This window comes from Labrus mixtus, chromosome 19, assembly GCF_963584025.1.
Source record: "Labrus mixtus chromosome 19, fLabMix1.1, whole genome shotgun sequence".
Taxonomy (NCBI): domain Eukaryota; kingdom Metazoa; phylum Chordata; class Actinopteri; order Labriformes; family Labridae; genus Labrus; species Labrus mixtus.
Window position 1 is genome coordinate 13,804,519 of NC_083630.1, and position 25,695 is coordinate 13,830,213.

The window sequence follows — 25,695 nt, forward strand, 5'->3', positions numbered from 1 at the left end:
AAAACATTGGATAGAGCTGTCTCCCTCGGCCCGCTCCTTCCTTCAGTCAATGTGCACGTAGGTTGCCATGTCATAGACATGGAAGCTTCAGTGTTCAGCCACCCCTGCATCAGCAAAGCATCTCTAGTATTTATCCTAGTTTTACCACGTTTCTGCTCTTTGAGATTATTTGAAAAATCTCTTTTTAGGTCGGGTAGAATCAGTTATATCTGAACGCTGCAACACCTGTTGGTTTGCGTGATAACTAATGTCATATCTGACAAACCAAGGGACGTCCAAAACAACCATGTGGGGGTGCCTTAAAACTGTTTATCTTCTCTGGTCAAAAGAAATACAAACCACAGCGAACCAGAACCTAAACTTAGAAGGAGAACATACAGGCTGCTGCGCTGTTGTCAGAGAAGCCAGCACTTTAACGTAGCATGTTTCCTTAATGTCTGATAATATAGTAAGGTCATTTTAGATTCAGTTCAGTTAATACCTTACATATTGCTCCTTTGTATGTAACACAGAAAACTAAGTATCGGTAGCAGTTTTACTCCCCACTTTCTAACACTCCCAACCCGGACGTAAAACTTAAATTATTGCAGTGCTTTTCAGTCAGTGAACACATTTTTACAAAAGCATGTTTTTTTTTAATTAAAATGTTTTTGCTGACAAAATTTAATTCTAATACCAAAGTGAAATTACTTTTCCTTTTTGCTTTACTTAACAGCAGCAGTTTTGCTCTACCCACCCTTTTTCTCAGTTCCCTTTCCTTGAAATAGCCTGCGTCAGGTCAGAGTGGCACACTGTTCCCTAACCTTAGCTCCACTTTGACATCGGGGCGGGTACTATACATAACATTTGGATCAAATACAACGTGTTTCAACACTTTCTTTTTGAGAGTTTTGATCAATTTAAACTGAGAACAATATAAAAAATGTAAGAATACACATTTGGCTCCGCCTCTTTGCCTCCCTGGTGTGAGACAGTCAACCTGTACTGTTCCAAAGCACACAGCATTTGTAAAGTTGTACCTATTTTGTATCCGACGTGTCTACATATATATGTTGTCAAAGAACATGAACATTTTACTGTTAATAACTGTTTATATCTAGTAAGTAACCACAATTACAAAGACCCAAACACAGTTAAGTTTTACTTTACTCTGCAGATATTTACATTCGTCCGTTGGGTGTGGGGTTTCACAAAGAGCAAGTGCCTGAGGCAAAAAAACATACAGGACTTTTAAATATGCATGTTTGCCCTGAAACAAACTGGATCTTGTAATATATTGTCTGTCTTGCAGCTCCTCCATTGTTACTAACACTCTTACACCAAAACCCTGAAAAATGATCCTCAAATGTAGCATTGCTCAGGAGTGATTTTTGTCTTTACAAATCTGTGCAGTTTGAGTCTCAGTTACAGCGTGTCCTCCGGTAATGCGGAGAGGAAGGACGTGGATTGCTCTACATGCACTGATACGCATTGAGGGAAAAGAGAGTAACGGGGATTGATAGAAATAGGACCCATTAAGGGTAAAAGCAACCAGAGAAGACGAGAGAGTAGAAAGTGGGAGGAGAGAGAGAATTGGAGAGGAGGAGGAAAGAGCAAACTGAGAGCGTACAGGAGCATTACATCATTCCTGACCTCATTAGGGCTTTTCTCTCTCTCCCACCACCGCCCCCCACCCTCACTCTGCTGCTCTCTCTAGCTCTCCTACATATCCTGTATGCTTGTAGCGATCGGCATTGGGAGGTTATCTGTTTGCTGCTGTGCGTGTGTGTGGAGATGTTACAGAGTATCTTAAGGTGGAGGATTAAAGGTCTTACAGTAGAATGCAGGCTTCTGGCTATCTCTAGCATCATTTTCTTGCTAAACTAATACATGTCACTGTCTGGAACATTAAGGGTACAACGCTGTGTCTGTTTTCCTGCTGTACAGTACAGTATGTCACGATCAGGAGCCGCCAGTGTTGTCCAAGTGTGCTGCACTCTTGTGGCCACTTCCAGACAGTGCAACTTATTTACCTGAAGTCCCCCAGGCCTCACAGAGAAGCTCTACAGTCACTTTTGTTTATGTTTTATATATTCAGTTCAAACTTTGGCACCAACCAAACTCCTGCCACCGCACACCGCTCTCCCGTGTTACTCAGCAGAAAGCAGCTTCTGTAGCCACATGTTTTCTCTCAATGGGGACAAAAACAGTCATAAGAAGTTAATGACATTCTTAAAAATGTGCTTAAAAATTGTGGACTTTCAAAAGCAGACCAGACCCAATTGTCTGGGTTTTTTTTTTTAAAACACCAGCCAGTAGGCACAGAGGAGTATGTGTCAGACGAGCTAAGTCAATGTGAAGCGTGGCCTAGATTCAATGAAATTGGTCTGTTTTATCCCGGGGTTACTGCTGTATTATAAGCAAGGCCAAGCCTGCTGTTACCATCTCTTAGATCTTACACGTGTTGTTGTGTTTACAGTGTCAAGTCTGCTCTCTAAATGTGTGCAGGTGAGACAACATTGTTTTCCAAGTTGGCTCATCTGTTTCTTGTTATTCACACTTTTTTTTTTTTCCTTTTGGATGTTCTCTCCAGTCGTCGGAGCTCGACGACATCCTGAACGACCTGCAGAACGCTCAGCCGCAGCTCTTCTGTGAACCCCGGCCCGTTTCGTTGCCCAGTCCCATGGACAAACAGAACATTATCAACGACATCCTGCAGATGTCTGAAAACAATCCTGCCATGGCCGCACAGCAGCAACACAGAGCCATGGGGGCTAACATGGCCCCAACAAGTTAGTCCCACAAAATCATCCTTTTTATGAAGCTATGAAGCAGATGTAATTGTATTATTTCTTAACTTATCATTGGCTAAACTTGCTGATTCCTCTCTTTTAGATTTTGGGGGTGTCCGACCAGGCCAGCCAGGCCGGGGTCTGCCTGTGAGGAGTGTGTCCCTGGATATGAATGTGTCACCCCAGCAGCCCTCATTACAGTACCCCATAAGAGCCAACAGCCCGTACACTCTCATGCAGCAGCAACAGCAGCAAGGCTTGGTGGGAAATCACGGCATGATGGCTAATCAGTCTGGTATGGTTAGCACAGGTGTGTGTTCAGGGTTTATTATTTTTTATCTTGGATGGTAGTGAGTTAGTTGCACTGTATGTCTTGTCCATTAGAAAAATAAATAATTGAGCCCGAGTCTGTTTGAAACAATTACACGCAATCTCTGAATAAGATTGAATAAAGAGAATAATATGTGCAAAGTAAAACTTAAAACATAATGTTTGAGCTCAAATGTTAAAATACATCAGAGTAAAGGATGCTCAAAGATAGTTACCTTTAAAGCCTTTTTATTAAAGTTTGGTTTTCTAAGTGATTAAAAGTTGAATCTGATTTTACCAGCCTCTTTTCTTCCCGATGATCGTTCACAGGACACAAAAGAGAAGGAATCTCAAGTTCTGATTTTTGACTTTTTTTGACAAATATTCGAGCAAACACCATATCTCTGCATCCTTGTTATATCACATGTTGCTGCGCTCAACATTCTAATGAACAACCTTTTTTTTACTCTAGCTGTGTCGCCTCGGCCTGTGACATATCATGTCATGGCACAGTGACTCACTTCCTGTGACAGGAAATATTTAGTCACTCTGGCACAAAGTTTTGCTCACTGTCACTCCCACATATTAGAATTCCTCTAACAGCCCCCCTGCACTACAAAGATGGCATTGAGTAGGGATGCAAAAATACAGTCAGCACATGGTTCAATATGTACCGCAGTTTTTGGTTTTCAGTTCAGTTATTGGCGTGTGTTCCATTCTTTGGAGTTTTTGGCAAATTTTAGGGAAACAGCAAGGGGTTAAGGAAAAAATCATTCTTTTTATTTTCCCCAAACTATTTATTTAAGCAAATAGATGTTTCCATTTACCCACATTCCTAGTGTAGGATGTGAAATCTCAGCAAATAGAAGGCGGTAGTGCCATTAAGAAATGTACACATGGGAAGACATTTCAGTATTTTCACTCTCAACTCGTCTGCATCATGCAGGGATCAGCTGGTGTCTGCGTGACAACCTGCTAACGTTACAGCCTGATGTACGCTGTTGCTGTGAATTTTTTTGCCAAACTCCATAAGTGTTACATTTGAGTAGGTAACGCGTTAAGAGCCATGTTTGCAGACATCATTTTCTTGTTTACCACTTTCTCTTCCTTGTCATTATACTCGATGCTGAAACCGAAATGTCCCCACACCACTGAATTAAAAAGACGGCGGTGTTTCCTCATTCTGCAGCCTCTCCTCACCATGATAAATTAATGGAGTTTCCTCATCCCAGCGCGTGGACTCACAGGCACACACAAACAGAGCCAAGTCAGAGAGAAATATAATGCATGGAAGCTCGTTGTACGCAAAACCCTAAATGAACTTAATTCGCAAGTGCATATTAAACTGTGGATGCCGAATCGAACTGTTCAATATTATGTTGAGAATTGTTGCATTCCTAGCTTTTACCCTTTATAGCACTATTGCATTATGGGTACAGTGGTGATCCACTGGGGCTTTTCTAACTCCTCTCTCTTACCTGCGTTGCCTCTTGCAGGACTGATGGCTCCAGGGGGTCCACGGCCAGGCATGCAGCAGCAGGAGGGATGGGCGGGCTCGGCCTCTGCCCCCCCTCTGGGAGCATCCGGCCCTGGGCAGCAAGGCGCCATGCAGGGCAGGTTGGGACCCAACGGAGCGCCAATGAGGCCCATCAGCCAACCAGGGCCTCGACAGATGCTCCAGTCCCCGATGATGGCCAATGGTGAGAGCTCAGTGCTTCCTTCACACATTGGGTACACAGTTAACATGCAGATGTATGACAACATAAAGTAGCTCCCCTTGACAATGAAACCCCTTCTCTTTTAATAATAAAAAGTGCATTCAAGCCGTTCAGTAAGGTGGCATACATTATAAATACCTGTCAGTATAAAGCAGGCCACCTTTGCTGAACTGTCAGCCACAGTCTTTTAGAACTTGCACTGATATGGGGAGTGGTGAGACCTAAATGAAAAGACCTCCTCTCACTCATACAATATTAACTGTAAAAAGTTGCCACCTAGTGGTTTGCTGAGGTATAACACTCAAGAAGTGAATGTAATATTTTACTAAGGACTCTGTGTCCTGGTTGTTTGGGTTTGAGAAAAAAAAACAATAGCTAGATTTCTATTGTTTTTTTCTTCATGATAACCAGAACTGCAGCCTGACTTCATCGGCTTTCCTTCTTTTCTGTATTTAGCACAACCTGATATGGATATTGGCATAGCCGGACACCATTTCTCCCAACAACAGGCTCCACCCAATCAGACAGCACCCTGGCCCGATAGCATGATGCCCATCGATCAGACTGCTTTTGTAAACCAGAGCAGGTAAGACTTGCAAATAAAATAACTTTTATATATAATATAATGCAAAACATGGCCTCTATGGTCTGTGAGTAATTTATAGTTTATACTGAACAAAATGTTCTGATCGAGAAAATATGTTAATTGCCGTCTCGGTCTCCTCCCTTCCCAGGCCGGTGCACTCAGCTCCTCCGGATGATTTGCTGTGCAGTACAGGGCACAGCTCTGGTGAAGGCAGTGGAGTAGATGAGGGAGCTCTGATGTCCCAGCTGTACACGGCACTAAAAGATTTCGATGGCCTTGAGGAGATTGATCGTGCTCTGGGGATCCCTGCTCTGGTAAAACAAGTGAGATTTATCTGACCTAAATCTCATTTTCATACTAAAATGTTATTTTTTCATTAAGACTTTTTCCAATTATTTTTTTAGGACTGGATATGTCTTTCATTTGTTTCTGCCACTTCCTGTTTCAGAGCCAAACACTGGAGCCGGACCAGTTCCCCCAGGACCCCTCTATTATGTTAGACCAAAAGCCCCCCATGTACACGCAGCAGTTTGGTCCCCCACCTTCCCACATGGCACAGAGGGGCTACCCTGGTGCCCCCATGCAGGAGCAAGGCTTCCACCCCATGTCAGGCCAGATGGGTCCACGGCCTGGGTACCCCATGATGAGGATGCAGGCCAGGCCCGGACTCAGGCCCGCAGTCGTCCCCAACCAGCCCAACACACTACGGCTGCAGCTGCAGCACCGGCTCCAGTCACAGCAGGTACACAGGATACAGACTGTGTACTGATTCTTTGGTGTTTATTATGTAACATTGCTTTATTTGATCAGCGACTGTGTGATTGGACACACATATTGTGATTGTCATGATTGTCTTTAGGTTAACTTTTTAGCAGGTGAGGACATTAACATCTAGCAGCCTGGACATTAAGTCTACCTGCCACCTGCTGGTCATTTCAATAACTTGAATAAAGCTCATAAAGTTGCATTGAAAAGGAAAAGATTTATCATAGTTGTTAATGTCGTTTAATTTATTTTTATCAAAAACAATTTAATCATTTTTGTCCCGTGGACAATATTAACCCTTTAGATAGGTTTTTGTATTTATTTTGTTATAATAGGGACAATTTAACATTTCATTTAACAATTCAAAGAATGAAACTGATGTGCTGTTCAGGGAGTTTATAGCTCCTTTTGAGTTTACAGGCTTAAAAGTGAAGGCAACAAGAAAGATTTATTTGGTGCAATAATCACACTGCAGAACGTTCAATGTCTAATTAAAGAAACACGTCGATATTTCAGTTTTACGCTGCTTGATATAAAGGAAAACTTCATAGATTCTCATTTTCCATTACTCATCTTCAACAATATGTGAAACATACATTAGTGCAGCCCTTCACCAGAGCACACAGTAAACTGCACACACATGTACAGTATCCAGGTCTAACTGCACATAGATACATTTATTTGTTTGTTGGCTTGGAGAGTTTTTTTTTACGACCTCAGCTTTGCCCAGAAGTGTTTATTTTCTAATTAGCAAAAACGATCACATTTTTTTAACATTCTGGAAATGGTAGATTATATTTGGATAGTACAAGTGCAACTCACAAACACAAGTATTTGATTGGTTCAAGTGGACAAATTATTTATTTGTTTTATTTATTTATTCATTTTTATTTATTTTTTATGTATATTTTTATATAAATAGCATGTAGCCTCTATCTGGTAACATTTTCTGTATTTTTTTCATAACTCTCTCTTTATATATTTACATATACAGTTTTATATGTATCTGTATATACTGTACATATAACATATATATGTACAGTATATAAGTGTTTTATATATATATAAGTGTTGAAGAAGTGTTTGTCTAAACCTATTTTTCTACATCTTGTCCCACCAGAACCGTCAACCAATGATGACTCAGATGAGTAGTGTGTCGAATGTGAACCTACCTCTTCGAGCCAGTGCTCCAAACCAGGTACGTCACCTCCTCCGTCACACTATTTGTCTGCTCAAACATGTTCTTATGTGCGTATGAGTGTAGGTAGTGTTTAGTTTGACTGACGGCTATTATTTAAGGCTTTAATTTCAGCGTTTGTTAAGTTGCTGACACACAGGTAGACTTGCATAATAAGTATCACTGACGCTTTTCCTTTCTTTTTGTGTTGTTCTTTTCTCACACGTTTCTCCTCCCGCTCCCAGGGGACCATCAACGCTCAGATGTTGGCGCAGCGTCAGCGAGAGCTGCTGAGTAATCACCTGAGGCAGCGGCAGCAGCAGCAGGCCCAGCAGGTCCAGCAGCAGCGCAGCATGGCCATGAGGGCCCAGGGCCTCAACCTTCCTCCAAACATGGCTGCCGGAGGCATGAGTAACCCCAGGATACCCCAGGCCAACCCCCAGCAGTTCCCCTACCCACCCAGCTACGGTACCAGTACAGGCCTGGCCTCGCCACCTCCCTCCACCAGCCCCTTCTCCTCCCCTCTCTCCCCCAGCCTGCCCTCTCTCCCTCCCAACCCCCAGCTCCACCTGCATGGCACCTCCTCCTCTTCCTCCACCTCCTCCTCCTCCTCACAGATGATGATGGGAAACACAAACATGATGGGCGGACAGTACGGGGCCGTACTCAGCCCCCAATTGCAGCACAGTGCCTTTCAGTTTCCCAACTCAGGTACCACTCCCATGATCCCCCCCCCCCCCCCCCACCCCCACCCCCCAAGCCTCACACACACTCCACCCTACAACCTGTGTGTGTGTATGTGCTCGCCATTGTGTGTATGTGTCAATGTGACTCTAGTTGCACAGCATCATACGCTCTCAGTAGCTACAATCATCTGATGACGGCATTGATCAGCTGACATTGAATGATCCAAATCCTGCTTCATAATTGACCTTCAAGTTCCGTAACAAATGAGATGTAAACAGGACGTGGTCGAATAATCTCTGTTCTGTGTATTGTCAAAATGGTTTCCCAGCTATGCGCTGTTTCTCCACCAGAGGGCACCAGAACTTCAGTTATTTAAATTTAACTCTGGAGACACCGGACTCCAAAGATTGTGAGCAGGCGGAGCAATAATTACAGCTCCACCTGTCAGTGTAACGGCGCGGCTTGTAATCTGAGAATGATCTGATAATCTAATGGTTTACTGTGTATAATGACATATTTGATTTAACTTCCAGTCATTAATCTGAATCTGGCCCGTGGGTTTGTACAAAGCAATAACTTCCACTAGACATTACTTCCCTCTCCCTGTTATTTTCTGAATTCCTTTCCTGTTATCCTTATTCCCTGTCTTCCTAATTCCTTGCCTGTTTACTGCATGTAGGAAAAATGAACTGCCTGTGAATAATCCTGAATGCAAACAGGATTTGTCATGCTAATCATCATGCTTGCACTGTAGCTCACTCTCTGCTAAACTGTCGGTCTTCATGTTGCATGATTGTATAAAAAGACATGGAATGCACACATTTACGCCTTCAATAATTACATTGTGGAGCCTCTGCGGGTCCACTGTGGTTGACCTGTCTCAATGCCTCCATCACAGGTATGAACCAACAAGCAGAGGGAGGATTTGGAGGCCCTGGCACGCCACAGAGCCCCATGCTCTCTCCCCGCATGGCCCACACACAGTCCCCCATGATGCAGCAGGGCCAAGGAAACGCTGCTTTCCAGGGCTCTCCTGACATGAACGGCTGGCCACAAGGCAACATTGGAGGAAACAGGTAGACATAGATAGATAGATATAGAACTTCGATATATATTTCTTAAACGTCATGACTACACTTTGCAAAGATAACACTTCACTGATGTTGTCATAAATGTACATTCATTTATATGAGAAAAACGACTCAGGACAGCCTGCCCAATACTCCTTCCACTTTTTATCTCTTGGTTAAGTCAGTGCCAACAGGAACTGTGTGTATAAAGAAGTCCTTATCTGCTAGAATGTTATCAAAAATAGGCACAATAATAAAGAAGTCTTCATGTAGCTGCAGCTTATCCATCGATTCCATTGAAATATTTACTTCCTGTTTACGAAACCAAACTGAAGTGACGGCTCAAGCAGGTCATGAAATGAACATTTTGGGGAAAGAAAGTTATGCTAACGCTTGGTCAAATTGCTTTTTTCTTCTTGACTGCTATAAAGCTTTTTGTGAGGAGGTTATGAAACTGGTTATGAAAAAGATTTCCTAGAATACTTTTGCCTCTATGTGCTATGAAAAGTAAACCAATCCATATGTTAGGAAATGGAGTTTTTCTGTGCAGTTATTTTGAATGCCCATCACTGCTGCTGAAGCTACACCAGCAGTTACTCTAAGTTAAACTCTAAACTTCTGCTGTATTTTAAAACATGTATAAGACCATGTTCCAACTAAGGTTGTCACAATCACCGAATTCTGAACTGCAATACTATACTTCTAAAACTCAAACTATGTAAATACCTGTTTAATACCACGGCCACAAAAATAGAAGTCCTGGACTCCGTTTATTGGTTTTATGGTTATGACGTTTTGATACCAAAAGGTTGCCAATGCATTTAGTGCCAATCATAATCAAGATATAAAGATATAAAGATTTGTGAATTAATACAGATCACTGCTCGCTCTCGCTCTCTCTGTCTCTCTCTGTCTCTCTGTGTCTCTCTGTGTCTCGCTCTCTCTGTCTCTCTCTCGCTCTCTCTGTCTCTCTCTGTGTCTCGCTCTCTTGCTCTCTCTGTGTCTCTCTCTCTCTCGCTCTCTCTCTGTCTCTCTCTTGCTCTCTCTGTGTCTCTCTCTCTCTGTGTCTCTCTGTGTCTCTCTGTGTCTCTCTGTGTCTCTCTGTGTCTCTCTGTGTCTCGCTCTCTCTGTCTCTCTCTGTGTCTCGCTCTCTTGCTCTCTCTGTGTCTCTCTCTCTCTGTATCTCTCTTGCTCTCTCTGTGTCTCTCTCTCTCTCGCTCTCTCTCTGTCTCTCTCTTGCTCTCTCTGTGTCTCTCTCTCTCTCGCTCTCTCTGTGTCTCTCTCGCTCTCTCTGTGTCTCTCTCTCGCTCTCTCTGTCTCTCTCTCTCTTGCTCTCTCTGTGTCTCTCTCGCTCTCTCTCTGTGTCTCTCTCTGTGTCTCTCTCTCTCTCTGTCTGTGTCTCTCTCTGTGTCTCTCTCGCTCTCTGTGTCTCTCTGTGTCTCTCTGTGTCTCTCTCTGTGTCTCTCTCTCTCTCTCTCTGTGTCTCTCTCTGTGTCTCTCTCTCTCTCTGTGTCTCTCTCTGTGTGTCTCTCTCTCGCTCGCTCTCTCTGTCTCTCTCTCTCTCGGTCTCTCTCTCGCTCTCTCTGTGTCTCTCTCGCTCTCTCTGTCTCTCTTGCTCTCTCTGTGTCTCTCTCTCTGTCTCTCTCTGTGTCTCTCTCTCGCTCTCTCTGTGTCTCTCTCTCTCTCTCTTGCTCTCTCTGTGTCTCTCTCTCTCTGGCTCTCTCTGTCTCTCTCTCTCTCTCTGTGTCTCTCTCTCTCTCTCTTGCTCTCTCTCTCTTGCTCTCTCTGTGTCTCTCTCTCGCTCTCTCTGTGTCTCTCTCTCTGTCTCTCTCTCGCTCTCTGTGTCTCTCACTCTCTCTGTCTCTCTCTCTCTTGCTCTCTCTGTGTCTCTCTCTCGCTCTCTCTGTGTCTCTCTCTCTCTCTCTTGCTCTCTCTGTGTCTCTCTCTCTTGCTCTCTCTGTGTCTCTCTCTCTCTCTGGCTCTCTCTGTCTCTCTCTCTCTCTCTCTTGCTCTCTCTGTGTCTCTCTCTCTCTCTCTTGCTCTCTCTGTGTCTCTCTGTGTCTCTCTCTCTGTGTCTCTCTCTCTCTCTCTCTCTCTCTGTGTCTCTCTGTGTCTCTCTCTGTCTCTCTCTCTCTCTCTTGCTCTCTCTGTGTCTCTCTCTCTGTGTCTCTCTCTCTCTCTTGCTCTCTCTGTGTCTCTCTCTCTCTTGCTCTCTCTTTTTCTCTATTTCAGCAGCTGTGGATTCAAAATAATACTGAAGATCTTTAGTTTTTATAAGCTTTGGAACTTTTCGATACTATCAAACATTTAAAGAACAGAGAGTTTATCGTTTTAAAAACATGTGGTATGAGAAAGTATCAAAGTATTTTACCGTAAAATACGTTCTATAAGTCGTACCAGTATACAAGACGGAGTCTGTCTTTGAGGTCTCTCGGCGAGAAAAAAAGTTTAAACTGTTTTCCTGTGTGCTAATTTACACTACGCTCAGCAAAGTCTACAAAGTGAATATTATGTGCAGCTCTGTGGCTCTTTTAGTACCATCGTTTTTTGCTTTGTGGAGTTTCCTACTAGCTGCAGTACGGTAGCTGAGCTCTCAGCCTACAGTGAACGTTCTGAAGTACCATCAGCCCGCGAGTCGCACTGCCCACCTTCACTGGTCGCTCATTGACTTTAATTGAGGAGTCTTTCAATCAGTCCAGCACTCCACAGGCTTTGTTTACTCAAGAATATGACACCGTTTTTGTTAAATGAATAATTTTGAGGTAATGAAGGAGTAAAAGTGGTTCTGCCAGCGCGCTCTGCCTCGCTATGTATCTTCACAGCTCGCAAGCAACAATGAATGAAGGGGAATTATTTCAGGTCGCCTGCAATGTGTGATGCGGTGGCTGCACTCGCAGTAATGCCAGCGCGTTTGTAAGCAGTTTATACCGGTACATTGATCGAACGGTGATGAGCTAAATGTTTTCTCCAAAACCTCATGATTTTTCTACCCTTCCTCCTCTCCACAGTATGTTCTCACAGCAGCAGGCATCACCGCAGTTCACTCAGCAGAACAACAGCAACATGTACAACGGCAATGGCATGAACCTTAACAACGTCTCCATGGCCGCCAACATGGCTACCAGCAGCATGGGCCAGATGGGCGGGCAGATGAGCGTCACGTCCATGGCCTCGGGGCCCTCGCCCGGCTTGCCCTCCATGGGAACAGAACAGGTAAACACAAGACAGAAACGTCAACAGTCTAAATCAGTGGTTCTTACCTGGTCGAGCCTCAGGATCCACCAACTACATGAAAAATCGCAACCCACATTTCTCATATTTTCCAATCAATCCAATTTATTTAAAGAAAAGTTGTATAGTTTGGACCTCAGAAGGTAGAAAGCGTGAACAAAGACACTGAATGGAACAAACTTGTTAAAAAAAAAACAAAGGGCTTCATAGACTTTTTGACAGCATTTTTCTTCCAGGCACACATTTGCGACCCACTGAAAAAAGCTCTGCGACCCACTTTTGGGTCCCGACCCACCGGTTGAGAACCACTGGTCTGAAGAACATGGAAAATAAGACAGTTTTGGAATGGTAGCAGCGAGAATTAGCCTAATAAAAGGTAATATCCTCAGTGTGTGCCTTTCAATAAGCACTCTGTAGGAAGTCAGACACTTTTAGAGTTTAAACCTTGGAGCTCAGACCCCTTCCAGTTTTACAAAGCAGTCAAGGGACCAAGAAAAACTAAAAGGTTCGTCGTTCTTTCTCCTCACACCGGGCTGCTTATCTTCTGTGTTTGTGTTATGGTAAGACCCTAAGTGTTTGGGTACACTTATTGAACCGGCGTGCTAGTGAATAATTTACTCAGTTTACGTCAGGCCTCCAGCTGGAGTTCTGATGCTTCACTTGAACTTGGACAATGATGTAATTAGCAGCGGGCACTTTAGAGCCAGACCATTTAGACTATATAGATGTTACTGTATGATGTTACTGTCTGGATTCAAGACGAGTCAGCTGCTTGACTGAACAACAAAAACCTGATGGGTCAAACTTACACACTCTCAACGGACATTAAAGGCAGAATATGCAAAAAAATTTTGATCCAGCAGATGTCGCCCTTGAGCACCAGCATGAAACCAAAACAACTTGCGCTGCATTGTTGTGTTAGCAATGCTACCAATCTTTATTATGCTCGTATCTTCACGCTGCATGTAAATTTACCCGAAGTGACCGTGATCTAGAAACGCTTACGTGACATTCAAATAAGCAGTGAGTACAGTATTGCCGTTTTCACATATGCACTCCGGATAATATCTAGATATTTACAGGAGGACTTCTCCGGAGATTCTCCCGAACTAGCCGTTCACATATGCTCCTCACAGCGGGGGACTATACCTGTCAGAGGGGAGGGGGGGGCGGGGGATTTCCCGACGTAAGACGTGACGTAAATAAACAACGCGGAAGCAGCAGAGTCCACTACACGACGTTATAATGAGAATATTTGCCTTTATATCAATGCTATGTGTAATCCAATGGAATGACAACATCCACAAAAGAGAGGAGAACAACATACTGACGAACAGAAAACATAATGCAGACGTTTAATTACGTGCACGGAGATCGTAGTGGTCGCGGGCAGACACTTTAGCCGGTCACTGTATATAAATGTCATTCTCTTCCCATTGGCTCCAATTTTAAATCTCCGGAGTATATTCGGCCGCGTTCAGACATCAGCTCCTGCGGATTATCTGCGCAAAAAATACTAGGGGTCTGGCAGGATAAACTCCGGGTAATATCGGAGTAAAAAATATCGGCTGTTGCGTTCACACATACAGCTCCTCCTGGAAATCTCCGGAGTTTTTAAGGAGATTTCCGTATGGGTGAAAAGGGTTTATGTTATTCTTCTTTTCTCTAGTCCCTCAATTAAACAACTTTTATACGCGAGGGGAGGAGCCGGCCGTCCCGGCGACGTAAACAAAGTGAAGCTACGGCTAGGAAAACATCACAGACAGTGGGACTCGGGTGTCACACTCACTGTAGACAGTCATGACTCACAGAGTTATTTTCAGAGGATAGACTTGATTTCTGCTACATTGAAGTGTGAAAAGTCGCATATTCAGCCTTTAACAAGTCGGAGAAAACAAGTCAGACTTTGAGCACTTTATTTCTGGTGATTATGAAGTGATAACGGAGTTAATCCTTCTTCCTTTGTCTCCCTGGTATTGTTAGCCTGGTATGTAGAATATACTGTTGATGTCCGTGATGCTTTTAAGCCCAATAAAGGCCCATGAATATTTAACCAAGGAGCTGCTGTTTGATTGTCTGCACTTCAGACTGTTGTAACACACCAGTATATCTGTCACTAGATTTATCCTCCTTCCAGGATTACAGAAATATATTGGCACTTAGATAATTTCAATTATTTACCGTTTGGCCATTAGTGCACACTTTTGTGATTTACGGATTTCTTTTAGCCTCTATGGTGTGCTCCAAGACGGTTTCTAATTGTTTAAGTCTGCTGGTTTGCTGCGGAGAAGATCTGCGGGTTCAGAAACACTTGTGCTGCTCAATGTGTGTTTTCATTAGATTGCTGTGACTTACAATGTGTTGTTTCTCTGCAGAAATACTGTTGACCCTCATGGAGCTCTTACCCTGAACCTCAGTGATCAGCTGGTCCAAGGAGCACGTCGGCCCTTTAAAATTGTACAAACATGTAACCATCTGACGGCCCCTTGAACCAGCCAGGCCCGGACCCCGGACCCCGGCCCCCCGGATGTCACCCCCAGCTCCGAGTTTGCTGTCTGTCCCCCAGGCCGGGTGTCTTCGGCGGACCCCCGGAGGAGCCCGGCCCCCCGAACAGACACCAGAGTGTGTGCAGAGGGCTGGGGGGGGGAGGGATTGTGGATCTATGTCCTAACCTGCCTAACCCTCCTGGAGGAGAGCCTTGTGATGAGCCAGTCTGTCTGCCTGTCCAGCTGCATTCACCGTAGTGTGACTTACTGTAAGCCTCCTCAACAGGGGGGGACACTGACCTAAAGGGGGCAGCAGTGGGTGGGATCCCTTGTTCTGATGAATGTATTCCTCTCAGTGGACAGCGGCCATTTACAATCTCATCTCAGAAAATGACGTACACTGATTTTCTTTTTTCTCACTCATTTGGGACATTTGCCCATAATTCCAAAATGGCAGCAAAGACTCCCAAGTTGTGTTCAAATCTACGGACGGAGCTGGAACACTTAGCCGGTTTTGCCTTTTTGCTGATCTTTATTTTATTATTATTTTAGTTGTTTATTTTATTTTTCTTGTTGTGAGAAATAAGATGTAGAATGAAGATATGGTTGAAAAAACTGATCTTGAAAAACACTGCAGAAGAATGGTTTGAGTGGAATGGAGATTTGTATGATTAGACTAATTTAGTCAAGAGGTTTATATAGTGTATTAAATTAAGTTTTATTTTTCTGTATAGATTCATTTTAAATATTGTAGATGATTCTTTATCCTAGTAGCAACAAGAAAAAAGATTTCTCAAAGTGTGAAAGAGGCACTTTTTTATCATTTTAACAGTAATGGTTGTATTCTTTCTGAGAAGATTCTTCTTTAAGCCTGAATTATGGATTATACTTTGGTCCTGGAGTTTCAGAAGAAGATGTCAAAATCATATATGGTTTCAAAATGAACTACAGAGATTGTACATACCGATAAGAAAAAACATTTTCTTTCCTATTTATTTTATTCCTTAGGGTTTGGTTCCCCCTCCCTGTCTGGTCACAACTGCCTCTTGAAGCAGAGCAGGTATTTCTTTTTGTTTTTTTCTTTTCTTTTATTACTTTTTGGGTGGTGGAGTGGGAGCCTTCACGTTCTGGTACGATGCAGAAATGGGTGTGGGTGGGAGGTATAGGGAAGGTTTGTAAGGGGGTGTGCTGTGTATACAGTGTACAGATTATCGCTTGCTTCTCTGCCTTTAGCATAGAACGTCACAGAAAAAAAAAAAAATAAATAAGGACAACTTCAACACAGCCATACAATTATTAAAAAAAAAATTAACAGAAGTGTGCTTTCTATGTTGTCTGGAGTGAAAAGTGCTTCATACAAGCTGCTAGGTGCAAACTGTTCTGGTGTGATGTAAACAAGCAATAACGATTACTTGAGAATCACTTTGGGTTGTTTGTTTCTTTTCTTGTCTTTTTTGTTTTTGTTGTTTTTGTACAGTTTCCTGAAAACAAAAGGACACATTTTTGCTCCACGTTTGGATGCAGTATTAAACACCGTTTTTTATTGCAGTTTGTACCAAGAAAGTCTGCAGCCACACACAGCGTTCCTGTTTCGATTATGCAGCCACTGTTCTATCGCAGAGGTCAGAGTTAAGACTGCACGGTTCACCAGACCTGCTCTGACAGACACTTAGCCATATTTTATGACCTCAGGCAGAATAAAGTGTTCGGTAATGACTTGCTATTCTTGTGCCCCAGGAGGGGGTTTGGTTTGACCTTCACAAGATCCAAAGCAAGTCATCCTCTCTAACCTCAAAAATACATTTTTCCTCAAACAAAACTTTTTTATATCGACTATTTTAACCCAGGACAAACTTGGAGCAAGCCAAATAATCCTCACCTTTCAATTGGATTTCTGAATTCTACCAGCTTTTATTTTCATAGTGAGAGAAGACCTGTTGGTTAGCATGTTCATAGGCCCACAAAGAAAAAAAAAAGATATATACATTTTTGATGTCACTTATCAGGGTCAAATGTAGATGTTGCAGCATTAAGAGGAAGAGAATCATTCTGAATGTATTGTCATTTAAGGCCTAAGCATGTGACTGATGGTGTGTTTTGTCAACCTGTTGACAACATGGTGATGTGCAGTTACACCATGCTCTTCTCAGCATTTAGGTAGGATGTTGCCCATTGCTGCTTCTCTTTTTGTTTAGTTTTTTTTATCATTAAGTTCTATTTGAAAATTGAAGCTGTAGCAAGTGAACTTTTTGACAAAGATAGTCTGCATTCAGCTTTTATTTGACATGATTTCAGAGGTCCTGCAGCTGTTTGGCTGCAGGCCGACAGAATATCACATTTTTTTTTAAATAAATGCTGTTTTGATTGTGTCATACAGTCGTGCAGAACAAGACTTTTTGAGCCATTTTGAAGAATGATTCACAGCCCTTTGCAAAATTTCCAAAGATTGTCAACATTTAAAAAAAGATTTAAAGCCATGTGGTAGCAATGCATTTTTTAGCATTTATAATGAGGACAGGAGCAAATCAATGATTTTGCCCCGTACAGATATCCAGGCTTTTGGACCCACTAAACATTTGTTTTTCCTCTTTAATCAATTGTTTTGAAGAACTGAAAATGCCCTTTTGTATTGTCTGCCAATTTCTTAGAGCTAAGATGCAACCTTGAAATGCTAAAAACCCTAGCATAATGCCTTAGATTTCGTCCTTTCTCGTTCTTGTACATTACACCGCTGTCTGTATAAATTTGTATAACTCGTGTACAATATTGAATGGGTGCATCATTGTTCAACTTTTTTCGCAGTTGCTGGAGACTCTGTCCCTCATCATTGCTCGCTGTTTTGTGTTGGGTTGAAGACTCTTGCTATCCTCCCCCCCAACCCCCCCCCCCCCCCAACCCCCCCCCCCCACACACACACACACACAAACCCACCCCGTTTGTATGGAAAAGATGATACATAGGGATATTGAAGCAATATGTAAAATACTATATGGACTTTCTATAGAAAGCCTACCGTTGTGTTTTTCCCGAGATATTTGTTTCTGCATTGTTCACATGAATCACACTGTATACCCGCATCCATCTTTGTATCCCAAGTGTGTGTGAGCGTTTTATGCAAAATTAGATATACAAGAGAAGTTAAAACCACAGTTATGCAAGTTGTGAACTAATATGGCTTCGCTGATGCTATTTGCCTTGTAAATAAAGAATTCTGTTATTGCAGTATTTAATCGGGTGAGTCTTATTTCATACAAAGAAATGAAGAGTTCTTCTGAGCATAAAAAGGCCTTAGTGTTCTTCCTTTATTTTTCTAACATATAAAAGAATAAACAACGAAAAGTGTTTAGCATACTTTATACTCGATAACGAAGTGCTAAATTTTCCACTGATCTTTTCAATTAATTTACCCATACACGTAACAAATGGTCTATATACACTTAATAAATAGTAGCCAACATTTTATTAAAATAATTACCACGAAAGTAAGCTATAGGTGAAAATAGTGTTTTAGAAATTGTATAAATGAATATTAAACTAATCCCTTCAGATTAAATGCTACATTTAGCTTTCCTTTTGGATAGGCTACACGCGGAAATGTAGGCCTACTTCATTTAAAGGCCAATACCCTATTAATGAGCCATAGGCCTACTAATGCATTTTATAATGTATTTATTTATTTATTTGATGTTTATATTGACATATATGTTTAGGCTACCAGTGGTAGGCCTACATAAAAGCTAGTTTATTACCTCCTTCAGCTGAAGGCCGTGACTGCTGCTTCACAAAACCACACAGAAAAAAATACAAATGTCAGCAGATACGGCTAGTGGGTCTAAGAATTTAATAACTTAACAAAACAAGCTGTTTCATGCACGATCCCATTTACGAACTCATGGAAATGACTCGCTTCAGTGTTATTCATTTTCTAAATGACTTGTTGTTGCAGTGAGAGAGAACTCTTCCTCACAACATCCAGGTCATATCAGTAGGATATTATCTTTATTTCAAGGGTCCGTCAGATAAAATCGCTTCAAGTGTTTTGCTGTGCAGGGGAAACCCTCTCTCCATCCGCCTCATAGCAGAGAAAGCAGATTGCTGTGGAGAAGTTAAGGGTGTGGGTTGTCCCAGGGAAGATGTATTCCTGAGGGGCATTGAGATGCATGAGGCACACGAGCTGACTCCTGACCAATAGGAAGAAGGAGCGAGGAAGCATCTCCTGCAGACCCCACCGTGTTCAGTGAAGGTTGCCCTCAGATGACCACAGAACAACACAGAGAGAGAAAGGTCCCTGCAGCTCAGTCTGAAGTTTAGACCTGCTTGGGCTTTTTTTTTTCACCCCCGGCACACTTTGTGGAGATTTTGCGTGCTGTTTTTTGATGTTGTTGTTCAAACTGAAGCCCGTGGACATGACAGAGACAACTTTACTGTGAAACATCCAATTTCATCTACCAAAGTAAGTTTTTTTATCTTCAAAAATCACTGCAGCTCAACATTGCTGCCTCTCATAGAAAGGGAATTGTATACTTACTGAAATAATTATGTATTTTATGTTAATATGAGTAGGCTTATTTTATATAATTTGGATGCTCCAAGTTTTCCATTAGTTTGAAATTACGCACGAAACGTTTCAACCTATCTTTAGTGCTTTTACTAAACCTACTCTTTTTTTTACAAATCGTTACTTTCGTTTCATGATGAGGACAATATTTTCTTTACCTCAGCATTTTCCTCTCAACAATTCTCCTGCTGATGTCTCTTTATTTTCAACGATTAGCCTTACGGTAAAGTCCGTAAAAAGCTTCATTAATGTTGACCTCTGCTCCGGCCGACTGTTCCGTAATGAGTGTCATGACCCTGATTTGTCTCTCTATTTACTGGCTGATTGCTGAACGCTCCCACTAAAAGAACACACCGTGTTCCTGCTGCTCGTTTAAAGCAGCTGATGAACAGTTGATGTGTGTCTGCTTGTGTGTGTGCTCTCAGCTGGAAATATTGCAAACTCGGCCGTCCAATTTCACTGTGCAATGCTTTTATTACAATACAATAATTGCCCATCTACAGTCCACATTAAGGTCGGGTATAAATGGGAAATTCTGTCTTTTCTATAGGCTAGGCTGCAACATTAAAATATTCTTATAGGCCTACCTGGAGAAAATGTGACTTGTCCCTGGTTTCGGCCAAATTACGGAATTTTTTGGATCAGTTTTTTCATGTGGACTGAAGGCAAGTTCACCGCAACAATTTTTCTAGTCTGTTTTTTTAAGGGGAAGACACACTACTTGATTTAGGAGTAAATAGAGGCATAGGTCTACTTAGGTCAACCTTTCCTGATGTAGCCTAACGTTTCCCTTTTTAGATTTCTTGCATTAAACTTTTCTAACTCTCTCCCTCTCCCCTCTCTCTCTTTCCACAGGAAACCCCACCGTTTCCATTTCACCCTCTGCTCGTCCCTCGCACCATCATGTCTGTGTCCCTGTCCAGCATCCCTGTAGTGCTAAAGGACTCGAGCCACCACGCCGGCATGCTTAAAGGCAGTCCGGCCCGAGGCTTCTTCCACAGCCCCCACCACCCTTACATAGACTTCTTCCCTCGGACTCACAGCCTCCTCCACCCGCTCAAGTCCCTCGGACGCCTCGTGTCTGACGCCCAGGGTTCCTTGCCGCTCGGCCTGCACGGCGGAGCCCCCCAGTTCCCCTACCACGCCTCGGTCCTGCACGAGCACATGTTGAACGCCTCCGGGATCCCCTACCTGAGCCAGATGTTACCGGGTCACCCGCTGCACTCCAAACCGGAGGAGCTGGCCGCGGTGGTGACGGAGCACGCGGCCGGCCCGCTGTCCTCAGACTTCGGCAGCCCGTCCAGCGAGAGGTCCTCCTCTGTCCCCTCCTCTGTGCCCTCGGCCTCGCCGCCTAAAGACACTTTGTTTCGGCTCCGGGGCGCAGAGAAGTCGCCAGAAAAAACGCGCACGTGTTATAATTTCAGCGAGGACGACTTGTTCATGGTTCTGTACGGTTACTCTGGCAACCATGATCGGAACGTGGGTCACGCCATATCCGGATTGGCTCTACCGGAAAAGTCAGGTAAGACTTCAGATTGTGGTTGTTTTTGTATGAAAGATAAGACTGAGTTTGTTCTGCAAGAATCCTGCAAGCGAAAAGTCCAAAATGTGATTGGTCCAATATGACATTGTTCATCAGGATAATGTAGCATAATAATAACTTAACCCGTACCAGAGTTATAGGCCTATTCCTAATGTCATTTAATCATGTGTGTGTTTTCTGTTCCAGTTTCTGACTCTCACATTATCGCCCTGGATAAAGTTGCGCTCGAACTTCCAGAAGGTAACTGCCAAGTTTCTATTAGCCTAAAAAAAAAGTTCTTCTGCCACTTCTTTAATTTGGCTAAGATCCTAAACTTTGTTTGTTTCTATTTTTTTTTTTTTTTAGGGTTAACCATCCTCCAGGCAGCGTGGGGAAACGTGACGCGTCGTGGAATATTTACGGATAAAAGCAGCATCCCAAAAGGCACGCGCTTCGGACCTTTCCAGGGGAAGCTGGTCAACACCAGCGAGATTAAGACCTACGACGACAACACCTTAATGTGGGAGGTAATGTGTGGGAATTGCACTTTAAATGACCATATGAATTGTGGTGTTTTAGCTCTGATTTAATTCTAAACATTCTGCCTCTAAAGGTGTTTGAAAACGGCCGGTTGAGTCACTTTGTTGACGGCAGAGGAGGATCAGGAAACTGGATGTCTTTGGTGAAGTGTGCTCGCTTTCCGGACGAGCAGAACCTGATCGCCGTGCAGGTGCAGGGTCAGATCTTCTATGAGGCCTGCAAAGAGATCAGGCCCGGGCAGGAGCTGCTGGTGTGGTATGGGGATTGCTACATGCAGTTCCTCGGCATCCCTCTTACTCTGAAAGACTCCAGAGAGGAGAACAGTGTGGTTTCTTCTGCTGAAGGTCAGAATCTGAACCTCTTCTTTTTACCTTTAATGTCACTTCACGCCTTTTTTTTAAGAAAATATTAATAATGTATGTCTATTTTCACCATGTTTTCCCCAGATTCTGGTGAGGGTTTCAAGTGCGACAGATGTGGGAAAGTGTTTGCTTACAAGTACTACAGAGACAAGCACCTGAAGTACACGCGCTGCGTGGACCAAGGCGACAGGAAGTTCCCCTGTCACCTCTGCAACAGATCCTTCGAGAAGAGAGACAGATTGAGGATCCACATTTTACATGTGCACGAGAAACACCGACCTCACAAGGTAGAAAAACAGTGCGCATGCACGTGTATTTTGTGCTTGGATTCTTTGAGTTTCAGGCACATGGTGTGTGCAGAAGTGTGCGTGGTGCTGATAGAACAGCTCCCTGCAGCGTCACTTACAAACAGATGCTTGAGGTTTTTATTGGGCCTTGTAAAAAAGGCAAATTACCGTAAGACCTCTAGTTGGTTAAAAGCAAAGTGTATCAGCTAGAAGTGAACAAATTAACGAAAGAAAAAATGAAAACAAACCTTGTGTCTTTTTTTTTATCAGCAACACCAAATTAGTCTGCAAAATGTCTCTGTGAAATAAGTTGTGTTAGGTAAATTATAGGCTTAAAATGGTTAAAGGTTACATTTAAAATTGGCCCAAAAAAATGACTGAATGGTGTTTTATTTGTCTGCAGTGCTCAGTGTGTGGAAAGAGTTTCTCCCAGTCTTCTAGTCTCAACAAACACATGCGTGTGCACTCTGGAGAGAGACCGTATAAGTGTGTCTACTGTAATAAGGTAAGAAGACTTCTTTGCCTGAAACTTTATTTCTACCTTACCACTAACAAATATCAAAGCATGGACTCAATGTATAAACTACAGTGCGTAGTGGGTTATTAAACATCCGGGGCTTTGTATAACATCAGAAGTTATGGGGAGCAAGGAGTTATACTTCACTGTTATAGTTTAATAGGGAGATTATGTTTATTTAACCCATTGTTTTTATTTGATACCTTACATAATATAGGCTACAGCCTTATAAAGTTTTTTGAAATAAGATAAGAGCATTTTCCATTTCTAGAAAGCATGTTCTCGGTTTTCCATTCACATCCCCCCTGATGAAAATATGAAAAGGCTTTAAAATATTTCAGGATATAATTAGTTTTCTAAAAGTACCACACCTGTCTGCTTTGTATTCCTCACTTCTCTGCCTAAAACGAGTACCTCCATGCTTTGAACCTGCAGCATTCCGGATCCATTAACTGCTTCCTCGTTTCATGGTGCATGAGCCCCTCATTATTGTCTCTGTAGCCGGGCACGCTCCACGGAGACACTTACATGCTAATTATCGCCAGATGCACGCCCACCCTTTTGTCTGCCGAGATTCTACTTTTAATTTACGGTCCTGGAATGGGCAGAAGTTTTTTTTTTTTGTTCTTTTCTTCTCTCAATATCCTCCCCTTTTTATGCACCCGGAGAGGGTTTTGTTGAAGATAATCCCCTTTCTCCTTATCTGGACACTTAAAGATACGGCACGAGACCAGAGGTTTACAGTCTTTTAAATGGACGCTGGAGGAAAACGACTTTCAGGGCGAATAAGACTTATACACATATGTTTGACCAATTTCATTTTATTAATAGTCTTTATAACTATCAATTAACAGTTACATGCCTACGCATACAAAAGAGATGTAGGACAAACTGTAGGCCTAACAGGTGCGACTAGTTTTAAAAATGCAGGTTATTTTTATTACAGTTTAAAACAACTTTATTAATAATTTTTATTTAACAAATGTCTACTGTGGGGAAAAACGAAAATATCTTAATAACTGGCTGTTTTTCCTCCAGGCCTTCACTGCCTCCAGTATACTCCGCACACACATCCGGCAGCACTCAGGAGAGCGGCCCTTCAAGTGTAAGCACTGCGGGAAGGCCTTCGCCTCTCACGCCGCCCACGACAGCCACGTCCGCCGGACTCACGCCAAGGACAAGCCGCATCCCTGCGAGCTGTGCGGGGTTGGTTTTCAAGAGGAGCAGGAGCTTCAGAACCACATGAAAAACCACCACAAAAGTAAGCAATGTGGCCATTTAAAAAAATGATAGGCTATGTTACAGGCCTGTTATTTGTATAGGCCTAAGCTACCTATCAACATTGATTAATAATATCGCCTAGAGTAAATAATATGTATTATGTTGTAATGGAATGAGCTTCGCTATGTAGGTCTAAATAAATAGGCCTACTAGCACACAATTAAAATTATTAAAATATGTGCAAAGCGTTATAGTCTAGTCCAGATATGACAACAGTTTCTTGACAGCATAGCCTGTTTCGTTGTGCCATTTGATAGCCTACAGACTCTGTCATTGTTTTTTCATAGCCTGTGTTATTTTCTAGCAGTCTTTGATTTTCTCTGTTGATTCCATGAAAAAAAAATGTGGCATGCCTCGGCCTTGAAGACTGTTCATTTATATGGGTCTTTTCTCGCTCTGCAGAGATCCAGGACAGTACCGTTCTCCAGTCTACAGCGGGCAGTGGATTACAGGAGGGATCTGTGTTCGCAGTGAAGGACAATCCCAAAGCACAGAAAAACTGCCCTTACTCCGGGTTAACAGTTTTGAATCCGGAATATCGGCCCTGGAACTAATCTTTTATGAGCTAAACTGTTCTCAGAAAATTCTGTATAGTCGTGTATAATGGTCTGCAGATTGTATGGAACAAATATCTCAAAAAGACTCAAAGCTGGAACACTGTGGTAAAGTCATCGAAGACATATAACAAGGAGCTACAAGGATCTTGTGTTTTTTTTCTTCATGTAAATGCTGCTTGATAAAGGGTTGTTCTATGGATCTATTTAAATAGGCTCATCTTTATTTAAATTGTTGACAAAAATATGTCTACATCTATTTATAATGTGTTTGAATACATTGTCTGTTGTTTTGTGGCTTAAAGCTTTCTCTCTGCAACAATTGTCTTAACCTACTGTAATTAATTATTATTATTGTTATTATTATTATTATTATTATATTATTATAATTATTTTTACATTGGGTTTTCTTGCATCGACTAATGCTTGGAAAGCAAAGGTAGCCTGTGTTTTATCATTGTAGATTGGAGCCTGTTTGTGTACAAATAAATGTTATACATTCTCTTAATTTATTATCATATTTTCTACTGTAATGTAAGGCTGCATAGCAATCAAAATTGCCTTGGTTTGTCCTCTATGTGCATCATGCCTTTTTCACAAATAATAAAAAATCAGCGCATGGAAGCAATATGGCTAATTTGTATTTGTTTTTTTATATTCAGCTACTTATCCATCAAAATCTCAGTTTAGAAGCATAATTATATTGGGCAAACAGTATTTAACATAGCACACTAAAATACACAAAATTCCAGTACTCAACTTTAGCATGAAAAAATACTTTAAAATATCTACATTCACTGATTTAGGTAAAAGAAAAAGTGTTAATAATTAAGATATCACTTATTTTAAAAGAAATGTGAGAATATAAATTTAAATACAAGAGAAACAAGAAAAGACTGAAATTGAGATGTTTCAACACTCTACTAGAACAGCTACTTCTACCTTTATCTATTTTTATTTCCTTTGAAACACAGTTTAAAGTTATCAAATCACTCAGATAAGCTACATCGATGGGCATCATTTTGGAGACTCTTGCACACATGTTTATGTTGATGTGTTTTTGTATTGACCTGCATTTTACAGTGCAAGCATCCCTTTGTGTGCATCCACTGTCCTGTTTCTTCATTTATAGCAGTGATGAATTGGAGACCGTAGTCCTGCTCACAGTAAAAAGTGAACAAACCCCAGAGGACCAAATGAATGACAATAGAGTGCAGCAGTAAGGTGGTCTATTGCTCCTCACACAAAGAATGACATCTGCCCTCACACTGTCT

General features: G+C 42.3%; 2 protein-coding genes across 4 annotated transcripts in view; both read left to right on the plus strand.

Annotated features, from left to right (window-relative positions):
- The window catches only part of ncoa2 (nuclear receptor coactivator 2), a 61,826-nt gene extending 43,801 nt beyond the window's left edge, over window positions 1-18,025 (plus strand). For 2 of the 3 annotated variants that reach the window (XM_061064757.1, XM_061064758.1), the window contains exons 12-22: window positions 2,573-2,771; window positions 2,875-3,081; window positions 4,577-4,780; window positions 5,255-5,384; window positions 5,533-5,698; window positions 5,833-6,126; window positions 7,270-7,347; window positions 7,572-8,037; window positions 8,912-9,089; window positions 12,092-12,296; window positions 14,690-18,025. In XM_061064757.1, the coding sequence (XP_060920740.1) occupies window positions 2,573-2,771; window positions 2,875-3,081; window positions 4,577-4,780; window positions 5,255-5,384; window positions 5,533-5,698; window positions 5,833-6,126; window positions 7,270-7,347; window positions 7,572-8,037; window positions 8,912-9,089; window positions 12,092-12,296; window positions 14,690-14,701 (2,139 nt within the window). In that variant the 3' untranslated portion in view covers window positions 14,702-18,025. The remainder of the gene's footprint in view (window positions 1-2,572; window positions 2,772-2,874; window positions 3,082-4,576; window positions 4,781-5,254; window positions 5,385-5,532; window positions 5,699-5,832; window positions 6,127-7,269; window positions 7,348-7,571; window positions 8,038-8,911; window positions 9,090-12,091; window positions 12,297-14,689) is intronic. The other variant, XM_061064759.1, reaches the window with a different exon arrangement.
- A 125-nt stretch (window positions 18,026-18,150) lies between these two features.
- Window positions 18,151-25,040, plus strand: prdm14 (PR domain containing 14). The gene is made up of 9 exons (XM_061064760.1): window positions 18,151-19,253; window positions 20,214-20,880; window positions 21,088-21,141; window positions 21,247-21,407; window positions 21,494-21,764; window positions 21,867-22,069; window positions 22,473-22,574; window positions 23,625-23,847; window positions 24,270-25,040. The coding sequence occupies exons 2-9, from the start codon at window positions 20,262-20,264 to the stop codon at window positions 24,419-24,421; spliced, it is 1,785 nt and encodes a 594-aa protein (XP_060920743.1). The 5' UTR covers window positions 18,151-19,253; window positions 20,214-20,261; the 3' UTR covers window positions 24,422-25,040.
- Window positions 25,041-25,695: the final 655 nt, after the last annotated feature.

Excerpts from the sequence above, each read along its gene's own strand:
- prdm14 (XM_061064760.1), top strand. The coding sequence starts at position 20,262 with ATGTCTGTGTCCCTGTCCAGCATCCCTGTAGTGCTAAAGGACTCGAGC. Across the intron at positions 20,881-21,087 it reads GGCTCTACCGGAAAAGTCAG|TTTCTGACTCTCACATTATC; the intron begins GTAAGACTTCAG and ends TTTCTGTTCCAG. Across the intron at positions 21,142-21,246 it reads TGCGCTCGAACTTCCAGAAG|GGTTAACCATCCTCCAGGCA; the intron begins GTAACTGCCAAG and ends TTTTTTTTTTAG.